We start from the raw sequence: 18,190 nt of genomic DNA, 5'->3' as shown, positions 1-18,190 counted from the left end.
GCAAATGCCTTGGTGGATTGACATTCCTTCTCAGTTTCATGGCAGCCTCTACTGTGTTTTGCAAGACAGGACAGAGTTCTCCCTTTACCTGGTTGCAAAACTAAACCAAAGGAGTTGATTAGGTCCCCTAAACACACGGACGAGATTTGTAATTTAGACTCATCCAATCACTAAATTTTATTAAACATTTTTTGTAGATCCTATAGCAACAACTACGAACTGGACAAAACTGCTCTTAACATATTCATGCCTAATTTGTTGTGCCTACGCTCCTAAAATTCCACTTTTGAGAGCCCTCGTACAGAGGGCCAGCAAATTCATGAATATGCAGAAGCTCAATGGTGACAATTCCTGGATAGGACACCTAAAACACAAGTAACAAAATTAAAAAGTAAACAAAATGGGACTACAAACTAAACTGTCTGCACAGCAAAAGAAACAACCAACAAAGTAAAAAAGACAACCTGTGGAATGGGAAAAATTGTTTGCAAACCACAATGTGATAAAGGGTAAACATCCAAAATATGTACTCACACAACTCAACAGCAAAAACACAAGTAATCCAATTAAAAAATAGGCAAAGGACCAGAATAGACATTTTCCCAAAGATACATGAATGGCCAACAGGTACATGAAAAGATATTCAACAAAACTAAACACTGGGGAAATGCAAATCAAAAGAAACATGATGAACTATCACCTCACACCTTTTCGAATGGCCATTATCGAGAAGACAACAGGTAATAAATGCTACTGAGGACGTGGGGAGAAAGATACACTTGCACACTGTTGGTGGGATTATAAACTGGTACAGCCACTATAGAAAACAATATGGAGTGCCCTCAAAAAATTAAAAATAGAAGTCCCTTATTGATAGAACAACTCCACTTCTGGGAAAGTATCCAAAGGAAATGAAAATACTAACTCAAAGAAATGTCTGCACCCCCATGTTCACAGCAGCCTTACTTACAATAGCTAAGACACAGAAACAAACCAAGTGTCTATTAACAGATAAATGGATAAATAATATGTGAGATAGATATACACACACACATACACACAATTAAAAAATTATCCTGCCATAAAGAAGGAAATCTTGTCATTTGCAGGACTAGATGAATCTAGAAGGCATTATGCTAAGTGAAATAAGCCAAAGAGAGGTTATAAGATACATAAGCACAAGTAATGTAATGCACAACATAATGACTAGTTAAGATTGTTGTGTGATACATGTGAAAGTTGTTAAGAGTAAGTTCCAAGAGTTCTTATCGTAAGAAAAATTTTTTTTTGCCTTTTTTGTTGTATCTATGAGATGATAAATTATTTGACAATATATTTAAATCAAAATATACAGTGATGTATGCTAATTATATTCCTCCCACCAAAAAAAACACGTAGAAAAGAAAATCTTCCCAGCTGTGAGAATTCGTAGAGAAATCAAATCCAGAGAAGGCCCCTTAGTTATGGAGCTAAAACATTATCTGCATATCTCTTGAAACTCTACCTCATCCGGCACCCATTTGGCCACATCAGAGAATGTGATAATGTCAACAGACACACTGAAAAAGCAGCATAAGGGGAAAAGAGAATAAAAGAGAGTATCATCTTTATGTGTGGGGTGGGGAGGGAAGGAGATTGGCAACCATGGTGACTCCTAAAGGAAAATGGAAGACTTCACTGTGCTGACCCAAGCCCCACACATTAAGAGCTCAGGTTTGGATCAGTAATAACCTACAATGTGCTAGGCTGGCTATTGCGTACTTGAGGTATATGATCTCATTTTATTTTGAGATCAATCCTGTTTATCTCCATGTTGTGGATGAGAAGTCAACCAACTTGACCAAAAATCATGGATCTAATCAGAGGCAGAGACCGGATTGAACTCAGGCCTTGTGAGTGCATGCCTAGTCTTATTTACAAGTTCCCATTCCAGATTTAAGGGGGAGGCTCTGAGGAATCAATGTTTTTATTAAGTGGCCTAAGGGATAATTTTCATGATTAGGAAAATTCAGGAAAAATAAAACAAACATACAAATGAAAATTTGTATTCACAAGAGATACATGATCACTTTGACTTGCTGATAAATGTTGGGATTCTAAGGAACTAATAAGATGCTGTTCCAAGTGGGCTGGGCCACATACTTAGGGACTTCTGTGCAGCATATATTACCCCTCTCCTTTCACTTTCTACAGATTGGGAGCCCGGGCTCAGAAGTTTTAAATGGCTTGCCCAAATTTACTCAGCTGTTATTTGACATTTTGCCTGATTCTAGTTCTCTTTCTATTATAAATACATTTGGCTGATTATTTCATCTGTATAAGCTTCCTCTCCCCTAGTGGAATGTCAAGTTCAGCTGAGCAGGCCTTGAGAATTTCTCACTATGCTTAGCACAATGCTTGGAATATTAGCTCATGATTTGCTGTCATCTATCTGACAACCTTTTCCAAAACACACCCATATTCCTCTGACAATCCCAGAGTTTGTATCATTTTACCTGGGGATGGAAAAGAGTAATACACTTGTATTATTCTTGTAATAACTAGAAGCACAAGATGATCCAACGAGAAATCCACCCTTGTCTGGCCTACCTGTAGCTCTCCTGTGGGGCAATAATCGGATGACCACACATTCCCAGTTGTGGTATAAGATCTAAAATTAAGATTCAGTATTACATGCTGTAAAATCAGAAGGGTTCCAAATGGCCTACACACGGGTTTCCCTCCCCATTCTGCTCTTGTGAATGAGGTTCCTTCTGTAGCTAAACAACCCTCTGTATCAAAGGACCAGGCACAGTTTCTGCCCATCTCTGAGCAGCAGGTTTCAGCTCCCTGCCAGTACATGGGTTTATTCAAACAAGCCAATCACAACTTCTCACAGGAACCAGGAAGCGTTCTACCCTCCTGATAATATAAAGCTTGTCTCCCCAAGCCCCCAGTTGTTTACTGGGTTCCTAAGTGCAACCCCCATGTGGTAGTGCATGGCATGCAGTGTCCCTCACTGAGTGACATGCAGTATTCTCCTCCCATGGGCTCTGATGTGACCAATAAACTGCTGTCTACATGATAACCAAAAAAAAAAAAAAAAAAAAGTGGCAATTCCTGACTATACACAGAGATCAAGGTTTCCTTTCTTACATATTCCTCCTAATACTTCCTACTACTGTAGGAAGAAATATTTCAGGAGAGGCTAGGAACAAATTGCTGCTGCTCAAATATCAATGCCGAGTTTCTCATACTTCTGCATGTCAACATCACAGAATCTGAAAGGCTAAATAGAACAAGTGGAGGCTGCAGGAAAAATGAGCCCTGGAATTAGGCTATGCAAATGTAATAATGTAATTCAAAAGTACTGTCTACTATATATACCCATGAGCTAAGTGAGAAAGTAAAGTGTCATTTGGGGATTCAATTCCTAGCAAAACTTGGGTCTCTCTATTGACTAATGTAAAACCAAGACATGATTATAGAGATACTCATTTCCAGGGGATAGCACCAGGAACCCTCTCTGCACTAGACTGTGGGTTATCTGCGGTTGAAGACTGTATCTAACCACTTCCATTCCTGATTCTAACCCAGTGCCTGCCAGAGAATCTGAAGCACACACGCACATGAAAAGGTGTTTTACTCTGTCAAGTCTTACCCAGAAGTGACTCAGGCCTCACTATGTTTAATAAAGCTGCACAACCGCCTGAAACATTAAGGCTTCCCACACAGCTTGACAGCGAAAGGCTGAATTCTAGTGTGTGAGCTGAAACATTTCTAAGACTGGGTCACCTCTAGCTGCTGTCTCCTAATACTCGAAAGGCCCTTCAAAGCCCACCTAAGATGTTTGTGGCAGACAGACACCTCCCACCCCAGGTTACCCACATGCCTTTAAATAGGAACCACAGGTACTGACTTGATTCCCAAGGGCAAGTTCTTCTGTACTTACTGATCCTTCCTAGTAGACAGATGGCAAATGATCATTTCAGGAGCTGTGGAAGTAAAAGGAGCATCTATTAAGAGACTAGCCAGCTGGAATTCATGCCAAATCCTTCACTGTTAGACATCAAAGTAGAAGGGAGCTTAAACAGGGAAGAAGAAATCAGCCACCCTTCCTCACTACTCAAGAGGCATGGAGGACCACATGGTTATTATTGAGCCCAAGTTTTATCTACATTGTAGAAAAGACAACAGAAAGCGAACACACCATCTCAGAGCTGGGAGCATGAGGACAATACAAGCCATTAGTCCAAGCAGGTAGCTGGAAGGAGGATATTCAGTTCTTCCTGCTCCAACTCAGGCTCAGATCTCCCACCTAAATTCTCATCCCCAGAAAAGACGCATGGACGCCAGCCACCTTAAAAACTAAGTTTGTATTTCTGGTTAGGTTCCAGAGTGGCAGAACTCCAGAATTACACTATATCCAACCTGGTCCCTACCTTTGCTTCCCTCCCTCCCTCAAAGGTAACATCATACAAAACGATATTTACAGGTAAACCAGTTAAAAATTAAGGGTGTATACAAAAGTAGACAACATAGCCAGAAATACCAATGCAAGAAAGATCTGGGAAAAGAGGCACTGTATTCCACACTGGATCCTCGGGGCAATGTATTATGTACTAGGCCAGAAAAAGTATGGCAAATCTTAGTGCCAATTAGGGGAAACCAGTCACTCCAGGGGAAGAGCTATTAGCTTTAATACTACAAAATCTTAATTATCCAGCCATCCTTCTTCTGCCATATGGATTCACAGCCATGTGGTGAGGAAAATAATACAGTCTCTGACAAGCCCCATGGGAAAAGGAAGGAAGGGCTCAAAAGGCATAGCGAGTCCGGATGTCCTCAAGTTTCTTGGACACCTCAGGTGGGGTTCGGTCCAGTTCTTCAGAGACATTCTTTTGTTTGTTGGGCTCCATGGAGTTGAACTGCTCACACAGGTCTCCATCAATCACATTCTAAGATGTAGAAAAATGAGAGAGGAAGAAAAAGGTTAGATGCTCAAAGAAAACGGCACATGCTAAAGCAGCAACTGCAAGGAAAACTTTTTATTCTCCCTCAGACACCTGAATTCCATTTACAGGCCAGGAACAATATTCAAAGTTGATCCTTGGTAAACAGAGTTCAGATTAGCAGAACTGGGTGAAACCTTTTCTCTGGCTATGGACTGTCCTCAGGGAAGAGGTCTCTGAATATCACTATTCCTCTTCCCCATTACTGTCTCCATCAATCCACTCTCTCGATGCTACTTCATTCAGGACTATTCTAATTTTTAATGAAGGGATGCCCAGAGAAAAGACTGGTTATAATGGGCTAAGGATCCCCCTCTTCAGCCCAAGTTTCTAAGAAAGACCTACCTTAACAGGGAAGTAATAGGAACGAAAACTGAGGTGGTCTCGCCCACAGAGAGGGGGATGTTCAGATCGTAGGTGCATTTCCACATGCTGGAAGAAGTCATGGTCCTGGCAGAAGAAACAAAGAATCTGTCACTAAAAAAAAAAAGTGATTTCAACTACTAGTGTATGGTTTCCAGAAGCACAATGAACAGACAAGCTACTAATTTTTACCACAAATATCTAATTGTTACTGGTGATCACAGATTTTCCTGCTACAAGATAGCTTAAACCTGAAAGAAAACCCCTTTGTATCTGTAGAACATGAGAGAAAACATCATATGTAAAGAGTAGTTGTGAAGTCAGATTCCTAATCCCAGCTTCCCTGGCTGCAATTACATAAACCAAATTTAGCCAATCCTAGAGTTGACTCTATGAGGCAGTAAATGCCCAGTCCACACCATACCATTATTTCTGTTCTGTGGGGTTTGGTTCTGGGGCTTTGGCCTTTAAATAACCCTATACCTACATCAGAACTGAACCAAACCCTGGTACAGTATAAAAGCAAATGGCTTTCCCTGGGAAGTGGTGGGGGCGGGGGCGGGAAATCAAGATTCCTATCTCCCCAGGCACTCCAATCACCTTGTAAAATTCCCAGAACACTCTGAGTTGCAGATGGGGACAAAATGGATTGCTTTCTCAGGCAGATTTAGCACCAAGAAATAACACTGGGAAGGCAAAAGCTAGTCATGTGGAAGATATCACCTCATGAGATGTGAATGGGACAAGGATGCCAATTCCTCCTGACAAGGTGGTGTAGACAAGCGATTCTGAGCCTCCAGGGATCAGCGTGGTCTTCTGTAATGAAAGTACTGTCTCGCCCACATGATAGTTCATGATCACTTCTGCCTGAAAATCAAAACCAGACTGGTAACTAACTATATGTGCCCTCAGGAGCCTGTTCTAGATTCCCAAATGCAAGTGGCGCCTCCAAATGGCAGATTTTACTATCTTTTAAAATTCATGAAATACTAAAATTTAAAAATACTTTGAAATGTTCCTAGCATTTACTTAGAGCTTAATGTCCTCACAAACATGCTGAAGTTACATCATTTTTTATTTATATTTGAAAAATCTTTTTGTTAAATTATCAAGTTTACAAAAATGAAACCACAAAAAATCATAAAAAAAAAAAACCAGCAATCACTAGGCTTGTCCCCTAAAATGGATCTGTTTTTAAAGGTCCAGAGATGCTCTACTACAATAGTATATTCCCACAGGAAAAGAGTAAAGACCAGGACACACCTCAGAGAGAAGCTGGTTAGTACTGGGAATAAACCTGTGCAACCATCTTTCCCAAGGAACCCACTAAGCTCCAAAGAGATTAACACTGCTAAAGTGTCTCAGAAAAATTTCTATTTTACTGTTAAAAAAATGGAATAGTAACTTGGTCACTGTGTATCAAACCCAGTGTCCATCCATTACAGGCTATATACTGTCAACCTTAGAGATTTCCATGCATGGGAGAGCACTCAGCAGTCATGTGCACTGTGGATAATTTACTTAAAAAAAAAAAAAAAAGTTCCCTTGGTGAGGGTCGTGAAGAATGTACTACGTAGACTGGTCCTTCTCCTGCAATCTTACCTTCTGAGAGGCCCCATTGAGCAAGCCCCGGTCCCACAGGGCTTTGTTTCCGGTGGGATCCTCATCCACTTCGTCATTGGTATTAGGTGGGAGCCTAACCTACAATGAAGTGACACAAATCACATGGCTGGGTCCTGCACCTACTCACCCTTGTCACCAAGCAACATGTTTGCCCCAGGTCCTTTGACAGAGGCCTGAGCCCAAGTCTCCTGCACCTGTTCTGGTGTCTGAGGAGCAAAAAACTCCAGTGAGCAAGGGTCTAACACAGCAAGAGGAAAAATGAAGACCACAGAACATAAACAAGAGAAGCCAGACTGGGCTTTAAAAGATAAACCAAAATTCTGGCAAAAACTGAAAGTATTAGTCGTTAGCTCAAACCAAATTTATCATTATTAAATCATGTTGCACGGGGAGGAGGAAGGTGAAAAGGGTTAGGGGATTGAAAAGGATTTTATATCCATTTTTACTTCCCATATTCATAGTCCTGGGTCCTTGGCTTTACCACAAACAAATTGAATTGAGTCAGCTTTCCTACCCATCACTGTAACCCAATAAGTATCAACTTACCACACAAATGTTGCCAAACTTGTCTGCCCCAGCCACAGTATCATAGTCGAGGAGGCTAGCTGTTGTGACCCATCGAGGGTAGGTGTCATCAGCAAAGATGATGAGCTGGTTTTCGTTACGCTTGTAGCGAACCCAGATGAAACTTTCTTGGACGTCAGATACAATTACCCTATGTCCAATAGTCTGAATCCCAGAGATGTAATTGGCGATATGCTGAGAAAACAAGGACAGCAATGGGCGTAACCTTGGGACACAGAATCAACAAAGATCAGCTTACCCTGACTGGAACATATGTCTCAAGAATGGCACACACCAAAGAACAGCAGTCAGCAATAAATTCCCAGAAGGTAAAAAAAAAGAGCTAGATGGTTTTAACACAGTGGAAATATATGACTAATTGTCCCAGATAAATTCCTTACAGAAGCAAACAGGACAGAAATCTGGCTCTTAGTGTGAGGAAGTCAAGAAACCCACCTACTCCTGCCCTTCTCAAGTCTCAAGGGCTTAATTCATAGTCTGGAATTGGAGAACAAGGTACTGATAAAGGCACATGATTCTAACAGTTCCTGTCCACCACCCTGCCAGGGTCTCCTCCTTCCTCACTAACTAGATCTGGGCCCTCTACCAGCAAATTTACCTTATTCTCACACTTTCGGAGTAACTTCTTCTTTCCCAGGTCATAGACTCTCAGAAGCTTCCCCACACCAATCAACACCCTCCCCTGGAATGGGGCAATGGCAGCAGGGACCTCTTCCACTGGAGTCTGTGAGGAAAAAAAGCAGGTCATATGGCTATTAAAACATACAGCCATACCCCTTTAACCCAAAATGCCTTCTACAGGCATCCATCAGGAAAACAGTGAGCGATCATCTGTTGCTCATCAGAGAAAATACACTACACAAACAACAGTCTCTATGAAACAGAGTATTTGGGTAAACAGGTCCCAAACACTGCATTTCAGCAAGTGGACTGATGCCACAAGTGAAAAGTGGATTGGTGCCTGATGAACACTGCCTGAGAGCCCATGCAAATTCACATGGTGCCATTAACTAATCGTGAAGTCTCAATATCAGAAGTGACGGTGGTATACTGGGGAGGGGAAAGGAGTCCTACTGATAAGTGATGGCTGAGTTCTAAGGGAGACACAATGAGTTTAGCACAAAAAAGGTTGTGAAGCAATTATTTCCTAGAGAACACTCCCTTTGTGGGAGGCCTAGAGAAACCATATTCATGTGCTATCAGTGTACAGGAATTTTTTCATTTTAAAAATTATGGTAAAATATGCATAACATAAAACTTACTATTCAAACCATTTTCAAGTATACAATTCAGTAACATTAAGCATACTTATAATGTTGTGCAACTATCACCACCATTCACCTTCAGAACTTTATGACCTTTCCAAAAGGGAACTATGTAACCAAATAAACAGTAATCCACCCCCATTACCTCCACCCTGAGAATATTAATTCTTTAGAACTGCTGGATTTTGGTCACAAATTGCTGCCTACTTAGTAAGACCAGAAAACAAGGGGCTTATTCAGTGTGTGATGTATCTCCCCATGGAGGGTGGTTAGCACACACGTTTCTTGTGGCACCAGTAGGCAGCAGAGCTTCACTGGAGCATGCAAGCCCTAATATTTCTCTTGTGCCATCAAGAGATGGATCAGAAACCAATGAGCTGGCTCTCTAAATGGTCACCAAAATATCCGACCCACAACTCACGCAAAAGTGGAAAAGTCTAGTAAGACCCATGATTCAGGGAAACCACTGGTTAGTTCCTACCTTATGCAAAAACTCCAGTTTTTCCCCATTGTTCACAAGCTTGTAGGTATAGACAAAGCCTCCTGCTACAGATCGGGGGTTCAGTATCAGGTCTTTGGCCACACCCACCAGCACATACCAATCATCACCAGTGTTGGAGAATCTGCACACAGCCACACTGCATTTACAGAGAAAGAATCAGGAGTCAGGCATTAGTCATAGCCTAGATAATTCCCATTCCAGTCTCCAAAAACCCTGATGCCCTGGGCTCCTTACCTAAAAGCAGCTTCATTCTGTTCCAGCTGGACAAGGTCCAGTGTGTTCCCCTGAATAGGATTCATCACTCGGATCACAGAGGCCCACTGCCCATTGCCAGCCTTAGGAGCTCCAAAAATGGACTCAGGGAGGTTTTCATTGAGGAACGCTGCTGCCATCTCCGCAGCTAACTCCCGTTCATCCTCCCCTGCTGCTTCCACCATTTCCTAAATCCGAAGAACCAAGGAGGAATTGGTGTGTTCAGAGGTGGGTACCGGGTGAGAAGTGGACAAGCGGCAAAAACACCTCCAGGGGGTTCTCATAATATACAAAGTAGCAAAATCTGTCACCAAAATCAGGATTTCCCAAAATGAAGATTAACGAAAGAGGTGTACAGACAAGGGGAAGGGGAAAGATCACTGAAAGAGAAACTAGGTACTTATTTTTAAATATCAATGCCAAAAAGAACTGACATCGGCTGTGGTGAATACTTGACTAGAGGTCTGAGAAACATGAAGATGAAAACACCATTTTTCTACCTAATCATCTGATTTCCCTTGCTAAGACTACTTTTCCTTTCTCTTTTAGGCCAGATAGTTTTACATGGTTGGGACTGTTTGCTTTTTGCAGGGAAATGATTTCTGGAAGAAGCTGGTGTTGCGGGGAATACGAAAGCTCTCTTGGGCCCGAATCCAAGGAACATATAACACAGAATGTTTTAGAAGTTCAAGGACTGAAGGGAGTCCAGAGAGGGAGCTGAATACTGAATAAACCCAGGTCAGTGCTTTAGTCCTGAGCCATTAAGTCTCTAATACCAATGACCATGGCAGAGGGCTCCACTTGAAGGATCTGGATCTTAAATATCACAAAGACAATAACCAACAATTACATAGCAGTTTAAACTTTTCAATAGAATTTCACACAAATGCCTTGTTATTGAACCCTGAAGCTCAGCTGCATTACCTCTGCCATCTGCTGCTTCCTCTGCGCTTTTGTGGCCTCAGTGTAGGCATTGTGGTCAGTCTCAATGATGATAAGGTTGTTACTTTCAGGGTGTATGACAAATTTCCTGGGTGTGTACTGCAGTGGAAAGGCTACTTGATTGAAGACAGCACCGAGCTTCTCCAACGCCAAAATCCTACGGCAAAAGTCAATGCAGTTAATAGGTCACTCACTCAGGACCAAGAAACTGGTGTTGAAATGGTCAATAAGCTATCACAGAAAACACATCAACCCCTAAAGCTCTAATGGTAGAATTAGGTAACATGAAACATTAGCCTTCTAATCTAAAAGATTCTGCGCAAGAGACATAGAGATCTGGGAAAGGCCCTTTACTTCACAACAGGCCACCACTGGTTCATGGTGATTCCAGTTTTCACCAGTGAAATCTACATTAGAATCCCCAAAGGAATTTTTTTGAATCCCTCCAATGATAATATGATAGTGGAAGTTAAAATTTCCTCCTGATTATTACTGGCAAACTGTGATATAAAGAATACCAATTTCAAATTTGTTGTGAAGCACTGCAATTACCGACATACAGTATTTGTGTGACAGTGTTCCATAATACAGTGGATGCCATTCTGAACGAAAATTACCTAAGCTTTAGGAAATCCGCAACAGTGTAGAAAGAGGCAGCAAGTATGAAACGTACAACCTTGTCAAAAAGGACAGAGATGTGCCTAAGCCAAATTATGTACAAAATGAGCAGAATTCAGATGCTCTTAAAAATATAGTACTTAACGCATGTGAGAGTAAAGAAATCAACCATTTAAACATCAAAACTTGTCATTCTACAGGGAGGATTTAGTTCAAGTGGTAGAGTGCATGCTCAGCATGCACAGGGTCCCGGGTTCAATCCCCAGTACCTCCTCAAAAAAATAAATAAATCTAATCACTTCCCCCTACACACACACACGCACACATACAAGAAAGAAAGAAAAAAGAAGTTTTTAAAAAATTGTCATTCTGCAAGAAAAATGTAAGTATGGCATAAACAAAAACCACGACCACAGATCCTATAGCTTTGATTCTTCTGGTCCCACCCACACAGTTACCTGTTTTCATAAAGGAACAGTACCACGCCAACAGGCAGATTCCAGACAAAGGGAGGACCTGCTTTCAGTGAGAAACACAATATGGGAGGGGACACAGATGCTTCAATGTTGTATTCTTCCTTGGAAAATATGAGGTTAGCCAGAGTTTGTCAAAGTGGGGCATATAGCACTGGTGATACCCAAGCTGACTTCAGGCAGTTCTCAGATGGAATTTTTAAAATATAATTATTTAAAAAATAATTAGCTTTTTGTGTGTCAAAGGATACTACTAAGAAAGTGAAGATAATCCACAGGAGAAAATATCTGCAAATCATATTATCTGACAAGACAGTTGTATCTAGCACATATAAAAAACTCTGACAATTCAATAATATAAAGACAATAACCAAATTACAAAAATGGGCAAAGATCTAAAAGGACATTACTCCAAAGAACTAATAGCCAGTAAGCACATGAAGATGGTTCAATATCACTGACTACCAAAGACATGCAAATCAAAACCACAAGATATCACTTCACATTCTCTAGGATGGATGGCTAGAATCAAAAAGTCATATAATAATAAGTGTTGGTAAGGATGTCCAGAAATTGGAACCTCCATACCGCACTGGTGAAAATGTAAAATGGTGCAGCCACTTTGGAAAGCAGCCTAGCAGTTCCTCAAAAAATTGAACAGTTACCAGCAATTTCACTCTTGCAGAAATAAGCCCAAGAAAAATGAAAATATACACCCACATAAAAACTTGTACATACATCTATCAAAATTCATCAAATTGTACATCTGAAATATGTAGTTTTCTGTAGGAATCATACCACAATAAAGGTGTTTAAAAAAAAACTTGCACATAAATGTTCATAGCAACATTACTCATAATAGTCAAAAGTGGAACTGACTGGTTCTGACAGTAAGTACTATAAACAGTAGTGTTTAAACTATGCTTCCAAGAACTCTGCTTTTTTGTTTCACACAGAGGCCTTCCACAACTTTGTTCTGTGGGAAAAATCTGCTGCTGCTAAAAAAAGCTTGAAAGTCTGTGGAATTGTTTAAATTTATAGGAACCTAGGAGATGAGCACGCGTAGATAAAACAATTAGAGGGTCCATGGATGAGGCTACACCTTGGCAGACAAAGATGTGTATGGGAAACATTCCAGGGGCAGGTGCATAGATAAAAAACCAAGAAAGAATGTATGAAGGCATGCGGAGAGCAATTCTGCTGGACTAGAAGGTATACAAAGGTGCCTGAAACTTAGAAAGAGAGATAACAATGACTGAAGAGTTCCTGAAAGCTGCTGCAGACAAATCTGGGACTTGACAAGTGATAGTGATTCATGTATCAAGAGGCAAGAGTTCCACTGGGAACTGTCAAAAGTTATAACTAGGACATGAATGACACCAGTGGCATTAAAACCCACCCCCGCAAAAAAACCTTGAGAAGTCACACTAAATAGGTTATTTTCTATCTTGCAATATATATAGTGCTCACTCTATCATGATCACTATAAATAATCTGTCAACCTGCAAAGGCCTAAATAATTATACTGAGGTTAAAATTTAAGATTTAACAATGAAAATGACAAGACAGAGTGAGAAAAGATTACCAGTGACGGGGGGAGGGGGCAGAGGGATCAATCTTGGATTAACAGATACACACTACTGCATATAAAACAGATAAACAACAAGGACCCAGTAGAGGGAACTATATTCAATTTCTTATAATAATCTATAATGGGAAAGAATCTGAAAGAGTATGTATGTATAACTGAATCACTTTGCTGTATACCTGAAACATTATAAATCAACTATACTTCAGTAAAAAAAAGAAAAATCCTGCCCAGAAGATTCTAAACCTTGGAGGTTCACAGTGACACTAGCATATTAAAAGTTCTGAGACATTACCACAAAAAAAACCAAAAAACAAAAAAACAAACAAAAAAAAAAACAAACCCACAAAACACCAATTCAATGCCTGCTCTAAAACTAACCCAATGGCATGTATCTGGAAAACAAGAATTTTAAATTTCACAAACTGAACTACTCTGCTGAGTATTATAACTTGGCCCTGAAAGTCTAAACAGAAGCTAAAACTCCCGAACACCAAAACTTGGCTACCAGGTACTTATATCCTGAGCCAAATGAAGGTTTCAATTGCAACACACTAGCCACACAGTGAAAAGTTGGCTCTTTGCCAGTCTCTCCTTGGGCTTCAACTTTGGGACTCTCTCACCTCAGGGTATTGGTGGAGATGGCCACAATGCCCTCAGGGCACTGTTCTGAGGCGAAGCCAGATGCAAATTCCAGGGTCTCATAAGACAAGGGGGTGAGATGGAAACGAGATTGGTAAGAATAGCTCAACCACGAGCGGCTTGACATGGCCAACACCTGAGGAAATAAAAGCATCTCCAATAAACTTGGGAAAAGCTCAAACACAGTATGCTAACCAAACTACCCTAACCCCAAATTTTAGTCTGTACAATATCCCAAGGAATTTTAGAAACCTAAAAAAAAAACCTTAAGAAAAAGATGCCTGGAGAAGAGGCACTATGGCTTAGTATTTGCTAAAAGCTATTGGCTACCAGCCAGGTGATCTACTCAATCTGAGCCTCAGTTTCCACAAGTGTAAAATGGGAATACTATCATAAGGCCAGCAGAGCACACACCACCACTAATATTCTTAGTTACAAAGGACACAACACTTCCCAGCCTCTTTCATATTACACAGTAAGCCATGATATTGACACCAGGTTGCTCATGGGTAATGGTATCCTACATGGGAGGTTTTCAGCTTTCAGTCCATTCCATTTGCTCAGCCTGAGGACAGAAGGCATCAATATTCTGATTCACCCATTACCAAATCATGGCACAGTGCCATGAAACTCCAGTTAAGCTCTGCATTAAGGAACCAAAGACTTCCCGCATGAGGGAAACTAATCAAAATAGAGCTAATGTCTGACCAACTATAATACTGGTGAATTAATCAGAGCAAATCTCACACCAAGGGGACTTTTCTCAGCTGATGCCACTAACATCAAAACATAATGCCTGAGCCCTTTCATTACTTACGGCCTCCTGGCCTTGCATCCGGACACGAAAGAGTTTCACAGGACGGGATCCCAGATACCTAGTACGGGTGTCAGATAGATCCCCAGTGACAGGGTCCAGGACAGTTCTCAGCAGCACACCATTCTGATAAAAAAGGAGAGGAATGGGTAAAGCCTATATACATAATGGAAACTCCTTTAGCTACTTTATTTCAGAGCAGATGGAAAAAAATGAGCAGATGGTTTAAAGAATATGCTAATAATTCATTCATTCTCTCACTAAATCAAATAGTTGTTAAGCATTTACTGTATGAAAAGTACACTTATTTTTCACTGTATATACTTAAAAAAATTTTTTTACCATGTATGTTAAACTCTTGTTTATAAGTTTTAAGACATATGCAGTTTAAAATATCCATACCCACTGTGGTGTCCACATACCATTTCCCTTAAAAAGAATAAGAATCCTAAGAGAAATAGCTAATTCAGGTCTGGGGTAATAATGTTCCAGATATGTGTGGGCCATTTTGTTGTGTCAAAGCCCCCAAAGATAGTGGGATCATGTTAAAAAGGACAAAGGAGCCAACTTCAAAGGGGAACTCCCACTCATCTAAAATGTGGCAATTAAACATCCAAAACAAAGACTGCAATAGTTGGAAGCACAAATATATAAAAATCTGCAAGTTCATGTTAGTTAAAAAACAAACAAACAAACCAAAAAAAACACTTCCTCAGTCCTCATTGAAGACTGCTATGGCATCAAGTCCTTACTCGGAAAGTAAGTAAACAAAGGGAAAAAAAAAAGAAATTTACCTTTCCCTGTATTAACTGTATTTCAGGGTAAGCAAAGATATGAAGAAAATTTTGTCTCTAGAGAAAAGTTTCAGCTAATTAAAGGAAGAATGAACTAGAAAATCATCATTTCCCATCCCCCAATGACATAATGCATCTAGGCAATGTGTATCAATGGCTGTTGTTAAGTAAAAGAAGCTTTAAAAGAGATCATTTAAAATAGATACATTCAAACATCACTAAAAGTAGGACAACCAGACTTCATATGCCACCTGATGTGATGTAATAGGAAGCAAATGGCACCTATATAAAATATTCTTGTCCCTCACCTCCTCCCCCCAAAATATCTAAATCTGAATCTAACCAAAGTCTTGGTCTGTGCGATCCAATACTACAGCCATCAAGCCACACGTGGCTAGTCAGAATTGAAATGTGCTGTTAAGTTCAAAGTACAAAATACCAAATTTCAAAGACTTAGTTCTCCCCATACTTAAACAAAAAGGGAGAAAACATAAAATACCTTAATTTGTATACTGATTACTAACTGAAATGGTATTTTAGATATACTAGGTTAAATAGAACATTAAAATTAACTTCATCTGTTCCTTTTTTGTGGCTATTGAAAAATTTAAATTACACATGCAGCTTGCATTCTATTTTTAATGGGTAGCATGGTTTAGGTCTATCCACTAGTTTGTAGGAAATACAGAGAATAAAGGAACATTAATCACACAAGGAATGACTGCCAAATCCAGAAGATGGGAAATTCCACAAGAAAAATGATCTGATTTCCTTAAAAAAAAAATTTTTTTTTAAAGGTTGGGACAGTTATTAAAAGAAACATAAAAAGATAAGTCAAGCAGATAAAAACTAGAGATAGCTTTATGTAGATCCTGAGTAGAGCCAAAAGTAAAAACATTTTTGGAAAAAGAAAAAAAGGAGGAAAACTGTAACACAGAAGCTATCAGATGATATTAAGCAACTGTTAAAATTTTGTTAAGCATGATAACATTAGGGCCTTAAAAACACACACACATCTGTTAGAGTCACATTCTTAAATATTTATAGATGAAATTATATACCATATTAGATTTGCCTTAAAATACTTTAGGAAAAAGAAAAGAGGAGGAAAATAGCAACACTGATAACCGGTGACAGGTACATGGAGATTCATTACATTAGTCTAACTCCTGTGCATGTTTGAGAATTTCTAAATTAAGAAGTAAAATTAAAAAGTACCTGGGCTAGATTATTTACATGTCTGAGTAAATAACCATAACGAAAAATGAAAAGTATATGGTCAAAAATCTGACACTCTCTGATCCTTAGGTTCCTGCTTTTCATGACATGAAGAGCTCAGCTGCTTTGACAACAGGGAACACCTATGGGTCCTTTATTGCTAACGGAGCCCATTATGAACTGTGAGGCCCTCTATATCTGTGGGTTCTGAATCTGTGGATTTAACCAACCATGGATCAAAAATATTCGAGGAAAAAAAACTCCAGAAAATTCCAAAAAGCAAAACTTGGATTTGCCACACATGCACAGCAATTACTTTTAAGAGTTAATGTACAGAAGAAAATGCAAATACTATGCCATTGTATATAATGGACTTGAGCATCCTCGGATTTTGGTATCCATGGGGGGTCCTGGAACCAATCCCTCAAGGAAACAGACAGACTATATTAGTTTCAAAAGCTGCATATTGAGAACTATAGACAACTCTTAAGGACCCCATCTAGTTTTTGCCCCGGAACAGTGATCACAAAGTAATTTTACCAAAGACTGCTTATAAAAATACTCTTTTCCAGCCCTGATTTCATCTAATTAGACTTGAAAAAAGAGGAACAGAGAGCAGCACCATTCACTTTTCATTAGGTGGGTAACTGAAACCTTGGGCACCAAAAATGCCTGTACTGAACAAAGGAATTAAGAAAATAAAAGAAGTCCTGATACCAACAATGTGAGCTTCTGGATCTCTTACCTGTAGCCCAATATTCAGGTATAAGAAGCCAATAGAGCCCCTCTCACCCAGCTCATCCTGCTTCTCAGTCCCACCCATTTCCACAATACACAAGGACTCAGGCTGGGCTGGAAGAGCCTGCATGCTTAGAGGTTGCAAACAGTCCTAAAGGGGAAAGAGACAAGAATAAAACATGGTAAGTGACCATTTGGGAAAAAACCTAACCAGAGAAACCCAATTCTAGGAGTGAAGAATAACTTTCTTGTGACAGGGAAAACCTGAGGAGTGAATTATAAATAGGTAGTGGGCTACTAGTTAAACTGAACCTTAGAACAAGCTCTAGAGAGGATCACGCTTTCCTCTTTTTGTAAAAGTGGATAATGGTAAAAGTAAATAAGCAAAGGGCACCTCAAATATTAAGATCCTCTTCTGTAAACAGTCTTGGGTTTTTTTTTTTTTAACTAATAAAGGGAGTCAAGACTTACGTCGAAGAAGCATTTCATAGTTTTATTTCATCAAGTGTTTTTTGGGGGGCAGGGAGAGGAGTGGTAACTGGTTTACTAATTAACGGAGGTACTGAAGATTGAGCCCAGGACCTCGTGCATGCTAAGCATGCACTCTACCACTGAGCTACTCCCTCCCTCCGAATTTAGTAGTCTTAGATCTGCATCTCTCAAGCACTGTAGAAGACTTCTGGGGTGTGCTGCTACAATAATCAGGAGAAGGAAAAGGTATAGATTTCAGGGTCCAGTCCAGCTGATCTCAGAGAATAACATCAGGAAAGGACCAGGTGCTC

The 18,190-nt window shown here is 40.0% G+C and overlaps 1 protein-coding gene across 3 annotated transcripts in view; it reads right to left on the bottom strand.

Annotated features, from left to right (window-relative positions):
* Positions 1-4,336: 4,336 nt before the first annotated feature.
* The window catches only part of SF3B3 (splicing factor 3b subunit 3), a 44,061-nt gene continuing 30,207 nt past the window's right edge, over positions 4,337-18,190 (bottom strand). For all 3 annotated transcript variants that reach the window (XM_010960958.3, XM_045521472.2, XM_045521477.2), the window contains 12 exons: positions 17,416-17,559; positions 14,662-14,784; positions 13,826-13,980; positions 10,506-10,680; positions 9,564-9,769; positions 9,309-9,465; positions 8,161-8,286; positions 7,524-7,736; positions 6,957-7,055; positions 6,078-6,221; positions 5,337-5,441; positions 4,337-4,937 (listed from right to left, as the gene is read on the bottom strand). In XM_010960958.3, coding sequence (XP_010959260.1) covers positions 4,797-4,937; positions 5,337-5,441; positions 6,078-6,221; positions 6,957-7,055; positions 7,524-7,736; positions 8,161-8,286; positions 9,309-9,465; positions 9,564-9,769; positions 10,506-10,680; positions 13,826-13,980; positions 14,662-14,784; positions 17,416-17,559 — 1,788 coding nt within the window. In that variant the 3' untranslated portion in view covers positions 4,337-4,796. The remainder of the gene's footprint in view (positions 4,938-5,336; positions 5,442-6,077; positions 6,222-6,956; positions 7,056-7,523; positions 7,737-8,160; positions 8,287-9,308; positions 9,466-9,563; positions 9,770-10,505; positions 10,681-13,825; positions 13,981-14,661; positions 14,785-17,415; positions 17,560-18,190) is intronic.

Source organism: Camelus bactrianus, chromosome 9 (genome assembly GCF_048773025.1).
Source record: "Camelus bactrianus isolate YW-2024 breed Bactrian camel chromosome 9, ASM4877302v1, whole genome shotgun sequence".
NCBI classification, from domain to species: Eukaryota; Metazoa; Chordata; class Mammalia; order Artiodactyla; family Camelidae; genus Camelus; species Camelus bactrianus.
Note: the sequence above shows the minus strand (reverse complement) of the source record. Positions and strands in the feature narration are given on the sequence as shown.